Source organism: Populus trichocarpa, chromosome 1, assembly GCF_000002775.5.
Source record: "Populus trichocarpa isolate Nisqually-1 chromosome 1, P.trichocarpa_v4.1, whole genome shotgun sequence".
NCBI lineage: Eukaryota > Viridiplantae > Streptophyta > Magnoliopsida > Malpighiales > Salicaceae > Populus > Populus trichocarpa.
The window spans coordinates 37346236-37361635 of NC_037285.2; the positions used below are offsets into that span (position 1 = coordinate 37346236).

General features: G+C 32.3%; 1 protein-coding gene across 1 annotated transcript; it reads right to left on the minus strand.

Moving 5' to 3' along the window:
• Positions 1 to 6604: 6604 nt before the first annotated feature.
• On the minus strand, positions 6605 to 12318 carry LOC7470812 (protein BREAST CANCER SUSCEPTIBILITY 1 homolog). Its single transcript, XM_002300299.3, has 14 exons — positions 12163 to 12318; positions 12035 to 12088; positions 11881 to 11951; positions 11648 to 11764; positions 10919 to 11409; positions 10313 to 10426; positions 9258 to 10220; positions 9052 to 9152; positions 8672 to 8858; positions 8503 to 8600; positions 8272 to 8398; positions 8031 to 8196; positions 7577 to 7695; positions 6605 to 7058 (listed from the first exon to the last, which is right to left on the minus strand). Exons 1-14 carry the CDS (start codon positions 12294 to 12296, stop codon positions 6711 to 6713), a joined length of 3090 nt encoding a protein of 1029 aa, XP_002300335.1. The 5' UTR covers positions 12297 to 12318; the 3' UTR covers positions 6605 to 6710.
• Between the last annotated feature and the right edge of the window lie 3082 nt (positions 12319 to 15400).

Below are 15400 nucleotides of genomic sequence, written 5' to 3' on the forward strand. Positions count from 1 at the left end.
AATTTTTTTTATATTGAGCTAGTTAAGAATTTAGCTTTAACTTTCTCCACATGTTTTATTTCTCATTTTTTTCTTTTTCTTTTTCTTTTTGCTTTTTTTTCAAAATTGTCTTCTTCTTTTTATTTTTTTGTGTTTTTTTTCAGAATTATTTTTGTCAATTTTATTTTTTTTAATATTGAGCTGGTTGAGAATTTAGAGTTATAGTTTTTTTCTTTAAAACACTGTTGATTACTACAGTGTTTCCCCGCATGGTTTTTTTTGTTTTTTTTTTCCATAATTTTCTTTTTCAATTTTATTTCTTTTTCATATTGAGCTAGTTGATAATTTAGTTTTGTAGTTTTTTTCTTTAAAACACTGTGGATTGTACAGTGTTCCCCACATGATTATTTTTTTGTTATGATTTTTTTTAAAATTATCTTTATCGATTTTATTATTTTTAATATTGAGATAGTTGAGAATTACAACTGTAGATTTTCTCATGAAACACTATAGATTGTTACAGTGTTTGTTTCCTTGTATGGTTTTTTTTCCTTTCGTTGTTTTTTTTTATGATTTTTTCCAAAATTATCTTTATCGATTTTAGTTTTTTTAATATTAAGCTGATTGAGAATTTAGCTTTGTAACTTTTTCCTTGAAAACATTGTGGAGCGCAACAGTTTTTCTCCATATGATTTTATTTTTATTTTTTTATGATTTTTTCCACAAAACCACAATAACGCACAAGCATGCTACAAGCGCGCGGCATCGTGCGCAGCATAACATCTAGTATATGACTAGAACATGTAGTATCTAACATCATTCCCAATTCTTTTAATATTAACCATCAACTAAAAGATCAGGCTTTTACTGTATCCTTTTTTATAAAAAGAATGGTGCTTTAATTTGCTTTTTTTTTTCTTGGATATTTTCTCAACCAATGTTTTTTTTGTTTAATTTTATCCTTTAATATTATATATTTTTTCTATTTAATTATCACATTCACATAATATGGATTCTAGGTTTGACGGGTTAACCTGGTTTGGCGGGTTAATCCGGTTGACTTGGATTTTTTTTTCTTAATTATTTTTTTCAATTTCATCGTTTAATATTAATTTGATTGAGAGTTAACTTCATGATTTATTTTGTTTACTTTTCATTAGGTTATTCTGGTCCCATGATCCGGGAATAGTAGTTAATGGGTTGACTCAAGTTGTTTTTTGTGTTTTTTTAATTGATTTTTTTTTCAATTTTATCATTTAACATTAGGTCAGTTGGGAATTGAGTTTCATAATCTGTTTTGATTTGCTTTTTATAAGAATATTTTTGTCTCACGATCAAGATCACGGGTTTTAGCATTTTAATCCTTATAATTTTAGGCCATTTTTTTTTTCTTTCTAAGAGATTATATCAATCTCATAACCTGAGTCACATGTCCTTCAACATTAAACTTGCTTTTATCGGGTTATCTTCGTCTCATGATCCGGGTCGCAGGTTTGACAGGTTAACCCAATTAACTCATTCTCTCTCCCTCTCTCTCTTTTAATTGACTTTTTTTTCAATTAATATTGTGTTTGATTGGGAATTAGACTTCATGATTTGTTTTCATTTGTTTTTCATTAGGTTATTCTAGTCTTATAACCCGAGAATAGTATTTAATGGTTAACTCAGGTTGACTTGGCTTATTTTCTATGTCATTTTTATATTTAAGATTTTTACAAATTTTATCACTCAACATTAGGTTCAATAGGGGTGATTGAGAATCGAGTTTTATAATTTGTTTTGACTTTCTCTTTACGGGGTTATCTCAGTCTCAAGACTAAAATCGCAGAATTGACATGTTAACTCGGGTTAAATTAGGTTGTTTTTTTTATTTTTTTATAAGGTTATCTCGGTCTGATAACTTGATAATGAGTTTGGTAGATTGACTCAAGTTATTTTTATGTTCTTTTTTTAATTTATTTTTTTATTGATCTTATCATTCAATATTAGACTGGTTAGGGATTGAAATTTATAATTTCTTTCGATTTGCTTTTCATGGGGTTATCTTGATTTTATAACTCGAGTTGCAAGTTTGATATGTTAACTCAGGTCGTTTTTTAATTGAATTTTTTTCAATTTCATCATTCAATATTAGGTTAATTGAGAATTAAACTTCATAATTTATTTTGATTTTTTGTCTATAGAGTTATCATAATCTCATAACCTGAGTAATAAATTTGACACGTTAACCCGGATTGAACCAGGTCAATCGAATATGTTGTTATTTTAATATTAAGAAAAAATATCATCTTAGACTTCCATGGACCTCTAGCAACATCAGGATATCGAATTTTATCTCTTCCTCGTTCTTGCATTTGCTCGGGATTTCTTCATATTAGACTTCCATGGACCTCTAGCAACATCAGGATATCGAATTTTATCTCTTCAAAGTAAGTTGGGTTATCGCAATTTATAATAGTATATCACGTAAGGAGAAACCTCCTAGTATATTTTAAGTGTTACCTCTTTCTTTTCCTTATTCTATCTATCTATATATTGTAAATAAAATACAATGAACAAAAACAAAATATAACATGAGGCATGTATAGATATTGTTTTTAAGGATATTTCATCAACACAAGACTATTCTCCAGAATCCAACAAATTTTTCTTCTAAAAACAAGGGTTAAGAAACAGCGACAAAGATAGAAATGAAATATCAGCAAGCTTTGCAAACACAGAAAAATAATACTATGTTTTTTTTTCTGTTCCTTTTGACTGTAAAAGTGCATGATATTTATAAGTTGCTAACATGTAACAGTTAAGCAGAAAATAAATTAGAAAATTAAAGAGTTGTTACAACAGTTAAAAAAATAAAAGAGATGTTAGGGAATTAAAAAGTTGTAGTTGTTAAAAAAAAAAATTTAAAAAGAGTTGTTATAATTTTGTCATTGTTAGAAAATTAATTCCAAGAAGAGGCATGACGCATTACCATGCCTTTAATACTTTTAATTTAGCAGATTATCTTGGGTCTGATACAGTCAAAAACACCATAATATTTGAATTCAAGTGTTTTGGGTCTAACACCAATTCCAGACCCTTATTTGCCTTGGGCTAGGTTGATCGTCAAACCCAAGTATTTTAGATATTGCACATTCGCCAGACCTATATTTTCTTGAGTCTGGCATAATTGTCAAACCCAATGGTCTTGTGTCTATCGAGGTCATCAGATCCATATCAAAGTTCACTATATAAACACTAGATAAAAATCTTTTGAAATAATCTTCATTATTTACAACACTATACAGGTGGCACCTGATGTGCAAAGTCTTTATTTGATCTTATATCATCACACCATCATCCAAAAAATATAAGACATGGCAATATATTTATATTAAAAATTTGATAAGTTTATTAATGATAACATATCACGTTGTTCCTTGAAAATATCACATGTATTATTTTAAGATAATTTTAGAAATTTATGCAGTGATTTTTCTGGGTCTAGAATTGTAATCACTGTATAAATTGCATTATAATTGTTAATTTCTAAAACTTATTTACAATCAAGTCTCACTTGATTAATCATTTGAGCTTAATTTCTTAATAATGTTTTTTAATGTGTGTAACTCATTAGATTTCAAATATGTTGATCCAAATATAAATCATAATACTAATCAAAATCAGATTAAATAAATTAAAAAAAATAACTTAGTATCAAATTCAACATATTAATTGATTTATATTTGAAAATTAAATATATAACCTAGCATTGTGTCATGATCTCCTATATATTATAAAAATCATATGTGGTTTGACTTATAGTTTATGAGTTATGAGTGTAATTATTATTTGTTATGAATGTAATTATTATTTCTTCATCAATAATATTTCGATTTAGATGTTTGAGCATGAAAAATATTTGCTTTGTCAAATTGTATTTGTTCTCAGAACCATAATCATTGATTTTTTAATTAAGATTTGAAACCCCTTTTCAAATCTCATTCCATATTCCACAAGAATTTCACAATTAATACCTTTTGAGACAATGTAAAATATTTTCTCTAATTCATATAGGAAAATGAATAATTTCTTGATCACTTAAATACTTTCATATAATTCATGTTACACCTAATATTTATTCACTTGTTACTTTTGATTAAGGCAATATTAGTCAAGATCAAAATATAACATTCCTTGTATAATATAACCTAATGATCTCAAGTCTAATGATCACTTACATAATCCAATGATCATTTACATAACTGTCACACAAGTTGTTCAATAAATACAGGTGATCTCACCATATAGAATCCTCAAACAGATCAATTTAGTGTATATATCATCTGACAAATACCTTCATATTAGTTCCAAATCATACCTCAGTTTATGAGAACATCTATTTCATTTTATGAAGAAAAGAACATGATATATATTGGTCTCAACAACTCCAATTAATGTCATAGTCTTAATAAAGCATTGACCATAAAGATTTAGAAACAATTCATTAATACAATAGAAATTCTCATAATTATAACGACTTTATAATTTTTTTTGTAAAATATTTTTTTTTCAAAAACTTTATTTGTACTCTAGACTCATTAATCAAACTTCAATAAATATTAAAAACAAAGAATATCTTTTATTAATAATAATATGTTCTTACATAAACAAAAACAATGTCACATATAACTAAGTAATTAATTATAAAATATAAAGTTTATAAACTAACAAATTAGACGCACGTGTTTGGCTCAACAAAATAAAAACTTAATGCATTAAGCCTGCAAGGTAATGCTTGTGTAATTTATTTATGTTTTTTAAAAAATAAATATCACATCGTATATCTTTTATTGAAAAAAAATAAATAGATAATGTATTGTCTATTTATTTAGATTCTGACCATAAAAATATAGCTGGAAAATCAAATTACAAGTTTTTAGATCTAAAACCCTCCATTTTCACCTAATAAACACCCAAATACAAAAAATAGAATTAATGATTCATATCCAACGTACCCTTTTCTTCCCTTTGATGATGGTTGATGTATCAAATACCTTATACCTGCCTAAATTATTTCTCGTTAAAAAAATTCGCATGGAAAATGCTAGCCGCGGGCATTTTCATCTCCTGAATTGCTACCCCTTCCAACAAGTTCAACTGTAGCTTAAAAGGTGTTTGTATTTTCGCTTTCTCTTCCTCATCCTTGCATTTGCTCAGAATTCTTCAAATTAGACTTCTATAGACCTTTAGCAACTTGAGAATCCAGACCTTACCTCTTGGGCCATTACGAGATTTAATGTTTCAGATATGGAATCATCCTCCTCCGGGCATTCGTGTTTTGCTTGATGCTGTTAAGATAAGGAGTTTCTTTTTTGCGTAGCTGCTTTTGTGCTTTCTTTCTTCTGTACCCAAAAAAAAAAAGAAATAAGAAATTGCTGCTCAACAGACTTAAACAGATCCATGACATTATTTGCAGAAATATCCTGCTGCTTTTGATCATTCTTTGCCTTTAAGGTGATGATTAAGGTATTTGTTCAAAACTGATAAACCAATGTTCCATATGAGTCTTCCTTATGGCAAATAGCAGCATGCATGCACTTATTTTCCCACAAAATGCTGGAATGATGACCATTCTGGATGATGTTGAAGTTCGAATTCAAAATTCTCTATCTGGCGAGAAAAAGGTAGCTCAGCTTAGGCGGCGTAACACAGATCTTAGACCTAGTCTAGCTCCGGCAGACCAGAAACCGGACGAATCCGCAAGTGATGGGAAAGAGCGGTTAAGGAACAGCTAAGTGCAGGCTTGGTAATACGAACGAGCCTAGAAATTATGTGTTCAAGCTTGGGAAAGGAAAAGGGAAATTATGGCAGCCGAGCTTGCAAGAAAGGTTCACGAATTGAATGAAACAGAGGAGCTTGTCTATGACCTCAAATCCCAAAATGAGACATTGATGGCAAAACTTCAAGCTTGTTTCGTGGAGAAGAAAAGTAGTAGCAGCAGAGGAGAAGCACAAGGGAATTAAGCACTTCAAGAGAGTAATAGGGCACTTTCAGAGCAAGTCCTCTGCTCCCCTGATGGTTGTCGCTCTTTAAAAAGAAACAACAAAGTTGCTAAACTAGAAGCTGAGATCAATACTAGCAAGCCTCCCGCTGCATAATATCAAGTTTTTTTTTTTCCATTTAAGACAATACTCTTGAGTATCTTCAATTATTTATAAAGAGGAAAGCGGTTTTCTCGTCGAAGTAGACATGATTAGTGATGTGAACACTGTTCATGTGCAATTGCCTAGTTCAGTTTTCCAGTGTACTCTCTAAAATTTTGTTTTGTTTTCTATATTCTTAGTCACAGGATCTAAGCTCTTAAGGTTTCTGATGCTTCTTGTTGTGATGGATTCCGCAGACCCGTGTTCTTCAGATTTGTTTTGATCTTTCGCAATGAGGGTATACAAATGTTCAATTATTAATGATCCAAGTCCTTTCATTGAGAGCAGTCAGCAGCTAAACGAGGTTATATTGTGAAACAAAAGATCCCCAGGATTTGATTATTGAACATGGCAAGGACACTATACTTAGAGAATAGCTACGAGCGTATCACCATAGAAAGAACTATATAGAATTAGTTAGGAAGGGAGAGCAAGAGTGCTTGAGTAAAACCTGCTCATGAATTGATGTATGAAAGAGGCAATGCTCATACCTAAGTCTTGATGAAACATGTACAGAGCTCCCAATTTTGAAATATAAATCCAGCATTATTGAGCCAAACTTTGTAATTTGCAGGCTGCAATAGAGTTTAAAACCCATTTATTGCTTACCGCCTTCGCTCCGGTTGAACTAGCTAGAGCTTCTGCATCAGACTGCCTTCGGTTTAATATCATATTCTTCTTGCTAGGATCACATTTATCAGGCATTTCGAGGCTGTACATTATGAAAGTTGGAGGTTTAGAGTCCAGTAACAAGGTTCCCTGGGCTCCCGAAATGGGTTTTCTGTGCAGAATTGTTCCTCCACCAGCAACTAAAAGATCTTGTATATATCCCTTGTAAGAAGGGATAAAATCTCCCATGAAATAGAACTTAAATCCCTCAAAAATGTTTGGTTGCTGCACATAATAGAACTTGTCAATAAAAACAGCTGGATGTATTAAGAACATGCATCCAAAGTGCACCTAAAGAGAACTACATGCATGCATGCACACATTGTTGTTAGAACTATGCTTAACAGGTGATTTAGCTTGCATGCAAAGAACTAGGGCCAATTTTTTTCTTCATAAACCAAATTACGGTCACAGATAAAAGCACAAAGCCTGATACAGGAGGATAAAAAGTCTACTAGCTCTGAGAAAAGATGCAGATTAAAAACCCAATGCGAGCAGATTTCAAAACCAGAGTTCATGAGTTCTATGATCGCAGAAGAATCTTGACAAAGATATAAAGTAAGATGAAACTAATACAAAAGTTTATGGAGCATGCGGATTAGAGATGAACTAAACTACAGGTCTGATGCCAGCATGGGAAGGGAATGATCTGCCTTCCAATTATAGATGAATCCATGGAAACAAGAAAAAAAAGGACGATTCCCAAAATGTTTAAGATGACATCTGTAGAAGCAGGAGCAAACCTTGTTCAGGACTCTTAGTCTTCCATTTCGTGGACCATCCCTGATTCCGTGAACATCAGCAGTAATTTCATATCGCATCTCTTCAACAAGTTTCATGGCTTTGATACAAGCCTTGACCCCTACAGAAGGAACAAACAAAGGGTTGAGTACAAGCAGAACCGCTAGATTCACATGCAGAGTCAATCACCAATGCTCAATATTCTGTATCCACCTCCTCTCGAATATACTGATAAAAATAATAGGGTTCTGCATGTTTCATTTACATAAGTTCAATCAATGCCACAGGTGGCACCTAATCCTAACTTTTAAATGCAAATACACATGCAGAATCATTACACATACACGCACCCATGATTCTTTAATGCACACACAAATGAGGTACTTGAACATTGAGATATCACAGCATTCTATAACTTGAGCGGATAATTCATTTCATGGAAACAATTATACTAACATTCAATGTTCACTATCCACTTCCCCTTCAAGATACCCATCAAAACTTTAAGGGTTCTTCTGCATGTTCCATTTTCATCTGTTGATGCAATGACATGAGTGACACTTGAATCCCAATTCTTCAAGACTGTAACTCCAGATAAACTCTCAAACTCAGAAACAATTTCCTGCAGTAATCAACATTTTCATTTAGGAAAGAGAAATGTTACAAAGCCGAAAGTCACTTGTAGATTTTCTATTACCTTTTCTCCAACTGTGAGAGCCGAACAGCAAAGAACCAACTTGTCATGTGTTAAACATGATTTCCGACTTTTATGCATATTGATGTCATGTTTGAAAGTAACTTGATTGTATTGCCTTGGTGTTTGTCTGGTAGAGGAAGGAGAATGAGTAAAAGGCATTTAGTATGATTTCCAAGTAGCAGCTAGAGTCAGCTACTTAAGAGATAAATTTGTCCACGGAATTTAGAATACCCTTTTGAAATGCAGTTTTTTCTCCTCTCTTGAGATTGTTTGCTTTCATTCGGCAACTTACAAGAAGCATGAAGAGGGCATAAGATGACAAAGTTTTCCTGTTGCAAGAGATTTGAGAAAAAATCAAAATGATGTTTGAACTACAAAGCATTGAATTTATGACACTTACAGTATCCCATCGACATTGGTGGGTCAACTTCGCACAAGGAACATGGAAACTCTTGCGACAACTCTTCTCGTAACATCCAAGAGCAGCACCTTTGAGTCCACAGCAGCAACACTTAATTCTCCGACTTCTAGCTAATTCAGCTTCAAGGTTAATTGCATTATCACCCTCGAAGTAGACATTAGGTGCCCTGCAGGTATGATTTTTTATAATTATACGATGTCTACCACAACAACAACATGACGACATGTGTAAGCTAAGAACTTTCCAGAGAAAGTAACCATTTTTTTAGCACTCCTATACAGGCCCATGACTTAAATTAATTAAAAAAACTAAAAACTCAATGAATTGCCTTTATGAGCTCCTTTGAAGAATTCTCTTACCACTCAGCACAGTTTTTATGAGAGTGTATGACCCTGGATCCACCATTATAATCTGCCGCCACAGGTATGCCATTGTTGTAGTGGATCATCTCTCCTGAAGCCTGTAATTTTGGTGGAAGATTCAGAAATGAAATGGATTCAAAAGTCATGAGATACAGGAAAAAAGCAAAGTAGGACTCACAAAAACAAGGAAAACAAACAGATACCTCTGAGACTTCTGAAGAAAGACAGAAAGCACATTGAATATTATAATTAAGCTTGCAGTTAAGTATGGCCGCTCCATTTTCTTGGCAATGATCCCTTAATGTTGCCAAATCATCAAGAATTCGAGTATTAAGACTGGCTTGAACCTTCTCAGCAGATTCAGTTGCCCTTGCAGAGTTGCCAGTAATATTTTCAGTGGACTGAGCTTCCTCTGCAAAGACATTGTCAGCACCTTCTTGATGGTCACTGACTAATCCATCTTCTATGATACCATCTAATGAAACTTCCATGTTTTTCTTACATTTTAAGTCTTGATTATGTTCTGGACACAATGCAGACTTGACTTCTTCACCTTGTTTGCCACGTTTCCCCTTGATTTCTGAGGGTTTTTTATCTTCAACCAGAGGGGCAGGTAAAAAGTAATCATGGGCGTGTTCATCTTTGTCCATTTGGTTGTGTATTGAATGGACTTCTTTAATCATGTTTATCTCAACAGAATCCAGCTTTCGTTCCTTGCACCGGAGATTGATCTTTCTACTCACTTTTCCATTCTTCTTCCTTTTAAGATTACTGCGACCTTGTTTCTTATCAAATGAAATAGGCAGCTGATCAGTAACCGTGTTTTCATCAGCCTGGTCCAAATTTTCTCTAACTGAAACAGAAGAAACATTCTCTCCTTTCAACCTACCACCCTTATCTGCATTCTTCCGAGCACAATTCCTTAATGTTGTGTCCTTAGCATTCCTGCCTCTCTTATTGGAAGTATTACGCCCGATTTGGTAATTTGCACTTTTAACTATTGGAGAGGATAGACTGGCCAGTATGTCTTCAGAAATACCCATTCGCGGTTTGGTATCAGTACAGTTTTTGCTTTCATCACTACGTTCTTCATTTGTATTTGCATCCAGTGGGGGTGTTTCTGACTTACTTTCTCGAATTCCATCCATTTCCGTTGTTTTTTCAGCCTAAATTTCACTTAAAATTTCAGCGAAAGCCAGATGACTTTAGCACTATAAAATACCAAAATTAGACAAAATTACTTGGGTGGGATGAATACCTGCATCTTTGCTGGGCTTGAAAAAATATCAGGAGAGCAAGCTCGTTGCGTCCATTCAAACATCTCACTGTCAAAAAAATCTGCAACATGTGATTCGTTGCCACACACTGCCCCCTACATCATGTTAGAAAAACACGAGTAAGCAAATTGATGTGGTCGGACTAAATGTTAGGGTAATTTTAGGAACTCTATACAAGATATATATTTTGCTTGGGTTAACTAGCTTTGTTTGAGGAGAGCATAAGCTATGGATACAATGAATATTAGAGTTGTGTTTCCAATAGATTGACATAAACTTTACAACTTGATGATTTTTATTTTTGTTTTCATTTTTCAATATCCACACTTTATCTGTATGCTTATTCTGAAAGGAAATGAAATATCCATCGAATGACTTGACATCTGTTCAAGAAGGCTCAATGAAAAAGTGTTGATTGAATTCAAGAAGAAGAGAAGAACCAGATAAGCCAAATCAATTACAGGAGCTATGAACCAAAAATATGAGTAATTGACAGCTCACGAGACACAAGTATAGCAGAGAAGTAGCAAGTCACAAGAGATATTGGGATAAATTTGAATCGGACAATGAACTGAACTGGGACTCACTTTCGAGGATGATTCAGGGGGGTTTTCGTCATCTGAGTCTTTGATATCACTGAAAGTAGGAACATTTGGTGGTGTGATATCCAGAAGCTGATCCATATCAGTGTGCTGACTTGACTTCTCTCCATCTTCATCTCTCAACCAAAAGAAAGGCGATAGCATGCGTTCTCCCTTTTCATCGACAACAGGGTTCTTCCTTGAGACTGATGAATCATTTTTAAAGTCATCTTTTTTTATTTCTCTTGATCCAGTTTGTAGCTTCTCAGGTTGTGCCGATGTGCCTGAAAGAGAGCATTGTGGCACCTGAACTCTTTTCTTGGTTGGAAACGAAGGTTTTGAAGTAATGGGACCACATAATTCCATGTTGGATTCATCAAGTTTCCTTGAATCTTTTTGTCTGGATATTTTAAGTTGCTCATCTAACATATCCTGACAAATCCAACCAATATCTTCTCTGCCACAGTCCGTATCGTCTCCTACTTGCTTTTGTACATCTGTAACAAGAACAGCAAGAAATCATAAAGACAAATACCCAATATTACCCTCACAACCAAAAAAAAAAGCAAAGATATAGATTGCTAGAACTTCATCTAAGGGAGCGCAAACAGAATATTCATCGCAAGTGCTCCATGATTAATGCAGGAGACTCATGTTTGAAGTTGAACAAGGATACAAAGTAAGTGCACAGAACCAATAACCTCCCTTGATTTTTTTTATATTTTTTTGCATCACCTGATAATTTAGTTGATGGTGGTGGATTCTGAGTGACGAATATATTGAATCCTGAAGCAATTTCCATGCTTTTGTAAATGCTGACCAAGTTATCCATATGAGGAGCAGCGCGAACCTCTGAAGCGAAAAAAATAAAATAAATACAGAAAACACCCTCCTCTTTACTCCAAGATTTTAAATAAGAAAAAATGATAACGATTCAAATTGAAAATAAAAGGCAAGAAGCATCATACCTCTACGCCGGTATGGCACTTTACAGACTGGACAATCGGAACCTGATTTCATCGATTTCACAATACATGAACTGAAAGGGAACATGAATAAATTAGAGTAGAGTAGAGGGATTGAAATTCAAAACCAACAAAAAATTAGTAAAATGGAATTTACTTGCAGAAAACATGATTGCATGTAAGCGAGACTGCAGTGTCAAGAAGACTTAAGCTGCAACAACAAAAAATATTAGATTGAAAAAATAAAATAAAATAACAAATTGATTAATTTGTGAGTTGGTGTACCAGATGGGGCACTTGAGCTCTCTGCCCATTTTCTCGAGGTGAGTTGGATCTCCCATTTTGCAACTCGCTCGCCTTTCTCTCTGGATTGAAATTTGATAATGAGAAGAAGACTCACTGACGGCGCTCCTTATCATTCTTCGTCTTCTGAAAATTCCCTGCACCCCGCCAATACGCTTTAAGCTCACGCGCCTTTTTTTTACTTTTTTTTGCCGCTGATTTTGTTTTTAAAATTTTCAAACGCGACAATTCTAAACGACCGCCAGCATGGATTGAAAATCAATAAAGTATTATTTTACGTGGCAATACTATTATGAATATAACAATATAATTAAGTGACAAAAAATGGGTTATTTTATATATTTTTTTCATTGAGCTTTCAAGGAATTGTTTAGGGATGAGCAAAAAAATCAAAAAAATAATTAAATCGAGAAAACAACAAAAAAAACAACAAAAACCGAATTGAAAAAAAAAACCGATTAAACCGATTAAAATTTTGAAAAAACCGGCCGGTCCGGTCCGGTTTCAGTTTTATAAGCAAAACATCGAACCGAACCGAACCCAAACCGAAAAAAACCGAAACAAAACCGAGAAAACCGAGCCAAACCGGAAAAACCGAGTCAAACCGGTTTGAACTGGTTTTTGTCCTAAAAAACCGAACCGAACCAAAAATAATCACCTCTAGAATTGTTGTTGAAATCATAGGAGCAAAGCTACACTGAGATCATCGTTTACACTTGTCAACCTTGAGGATATAAGATATGATATTCGGAAACAACTTTCTTTCCTGTATTGTTTTTGTTTTTTTTGTTATGAAATTCTACATGTAAGTACTTTATATATTAACTTATCTTTTTTTTAATATTTTGTTCATGTTTTTTTATTATCATACAAATATATATTTGATTTATACTAATAATTTCCCCAACAATCTCAAGACTAAAATCTTTTTATCTTAATTGTTTATTTTGCTTGTGTGTGTGTGTATTTTTCATTAAACCTTGTTAACTGAATAATTTTATTGTTTAAAATAATCAAATCTTTATTTCCATGACAAAAAAAAATATGAACTCTACTAAAAAAATGTTGTTATTGCTTCGGCAAATGCTGCCACAACAAAAAAATGCTTTAACATGTAGAATTTCACTATCACCTTTTTTATGGTTTAGGTGAGAGATTAATGATTTTTAAACTTTAAAAGTTGATAACAAAAAATATTTTACCCAACCATCTTGAACTTGACAAAACTTTTAATTGAAATTGCACCAAAGTTATTCGATAAAGAATTTGATCTCATTGCTGTAGCAATTGTTGATGCATTAATACATGTTGATTTTGTGTGCAAAAGTTACATCTTGAATGGATTAGGCAATACGCTCCATGATATATATGATTTCATCAATGGTGAAAAGGTATAATGGGAAGCTTTGAATTAGAAGTATAAGATTGAAAAAACAGTATGAAAAAACTCATGATCGATAAATTTCACGACTTCAAGATGCTTAATTCCAAAACTATAATGAATAAAGTTCAAGAGTTTCAACTCATCTTGCATGATATTCATGTTGAAATGATGTTCTAAGTGAATATTTTCAAGTAACTGCTATTATTGAAAAATTTATAGTGTATTGGAAATACTTCAAAAATTACCTAAAGCACAAGTAGAGGAAGATGAGGGTTAAAAATCTTATTATGAGCTTGAGGTAGAAAAGGATGATAACTTGTCCAAAAGAAAATTCAACTCTTTCTCAATGGCCTCTAGGTCAAATGTGATTGAACAAGTAACAAAGTTCCACTATAAAAACCACAAAAATTGCTAAGAAATTTAATGGCAAATATTATTTTTGCAACAAAATAAACAACAAGCCAAATATTGCAAAAATAGGCCCAACAAGGCAATCCTAAGAGAGAAGGGTTGCTCAAGCCCATGTCATTAAGGTTGAAAATCTTTAGAATAAAGTATAAAAGATGAGCTTATATGCAGTTGTTTTGAACATCAGCTTGATCAACAATCATGAGCAGTGATAAGTTGGTAGTAATGATAGAAAATATATTTACGCATGAAAAGATGATGATTCTCACTCATAAATAAGTAGATGGTAAATACTTATACATGAAAACTAGTCAACCTCAAAAGTATCAGGGACCAAAAAAGTTATTCTAAAGATGACTTCATGAAAGCTTTTTACCTTAACAACGTGTTTCAGATTGTTGACATTAGAAAGAACTTGGTGTTTGACTTATCATTGAGGAAAAAAATAGGTTCAAAATCTCGTTTTTTTAGAGTAATAATTTTTTTAAAAATAGCATATGTTTGTTATAAAGAGAAATCCACCAAAATAAATATAATGACCATTGAAATTTAATATAAAAACAATAATCACAAAAATGCTTCTTTTTCTTACTTGCTTGAGTTTTTATGATATATGACATGACAAGTTGGAACATATGAATTATAATTCTATACAAATATTAATGAATCTTGGATTCTTACCACCAATTATTTTTTTCTAAAAAAATCACAAGTGTGAAGTTTGTGTAGAATCAAAATTCACAAAAAAATATTTTTATCAAACAATTAAAAGAAATAGCAAACCTTTATATTTAATTCACTTTGATAGCGATTTTCAAATTTGTATAAACTAGAGATAGAAAAGGTACTATATTACTTTTATGGATAATTACATGAGGTATTGTTATACCTAGTTACTAAAAAACAAAGATACAACTCTTGAAATGTTTTAACATTACATTAATGAAGTTAAAAATAAACTTAATAAAAGAATAAAGGTAATAAAAAGTGATAAAAATGGAAAACATGGGGCATCTTTTGGTGATTTTTTTTCTCAAATAATATTATCCATTGAAATATTGCTTCTTATTTGCCTCAATAAAATAACATTATTGAATGTAAAAACTGAATTTTAAAATAAATAATACCATTATGATAAACCTAGAAACACCTCAAAACTTGTGGAGGAAGTTAAGTTTAACTCTCAATTATATACTTAACAAAGTACATAATGAAAATACTTCAGTATGTGCGTAAGAGAAAGGTGGTGGGTCCTACAAAAATGGTGATATTTGATTCCAAAATGGTTAAAATATGACATAAAAGTATGGATTGTATATTTATTAGACATGCTATGACAGTTTCGAAGGGTTTAATTATTTAAAACACTTATGAAACCAAGTGTTGTTTAAGGTCAAAATAAATACGATAGTGAAAACTAAATAAAAC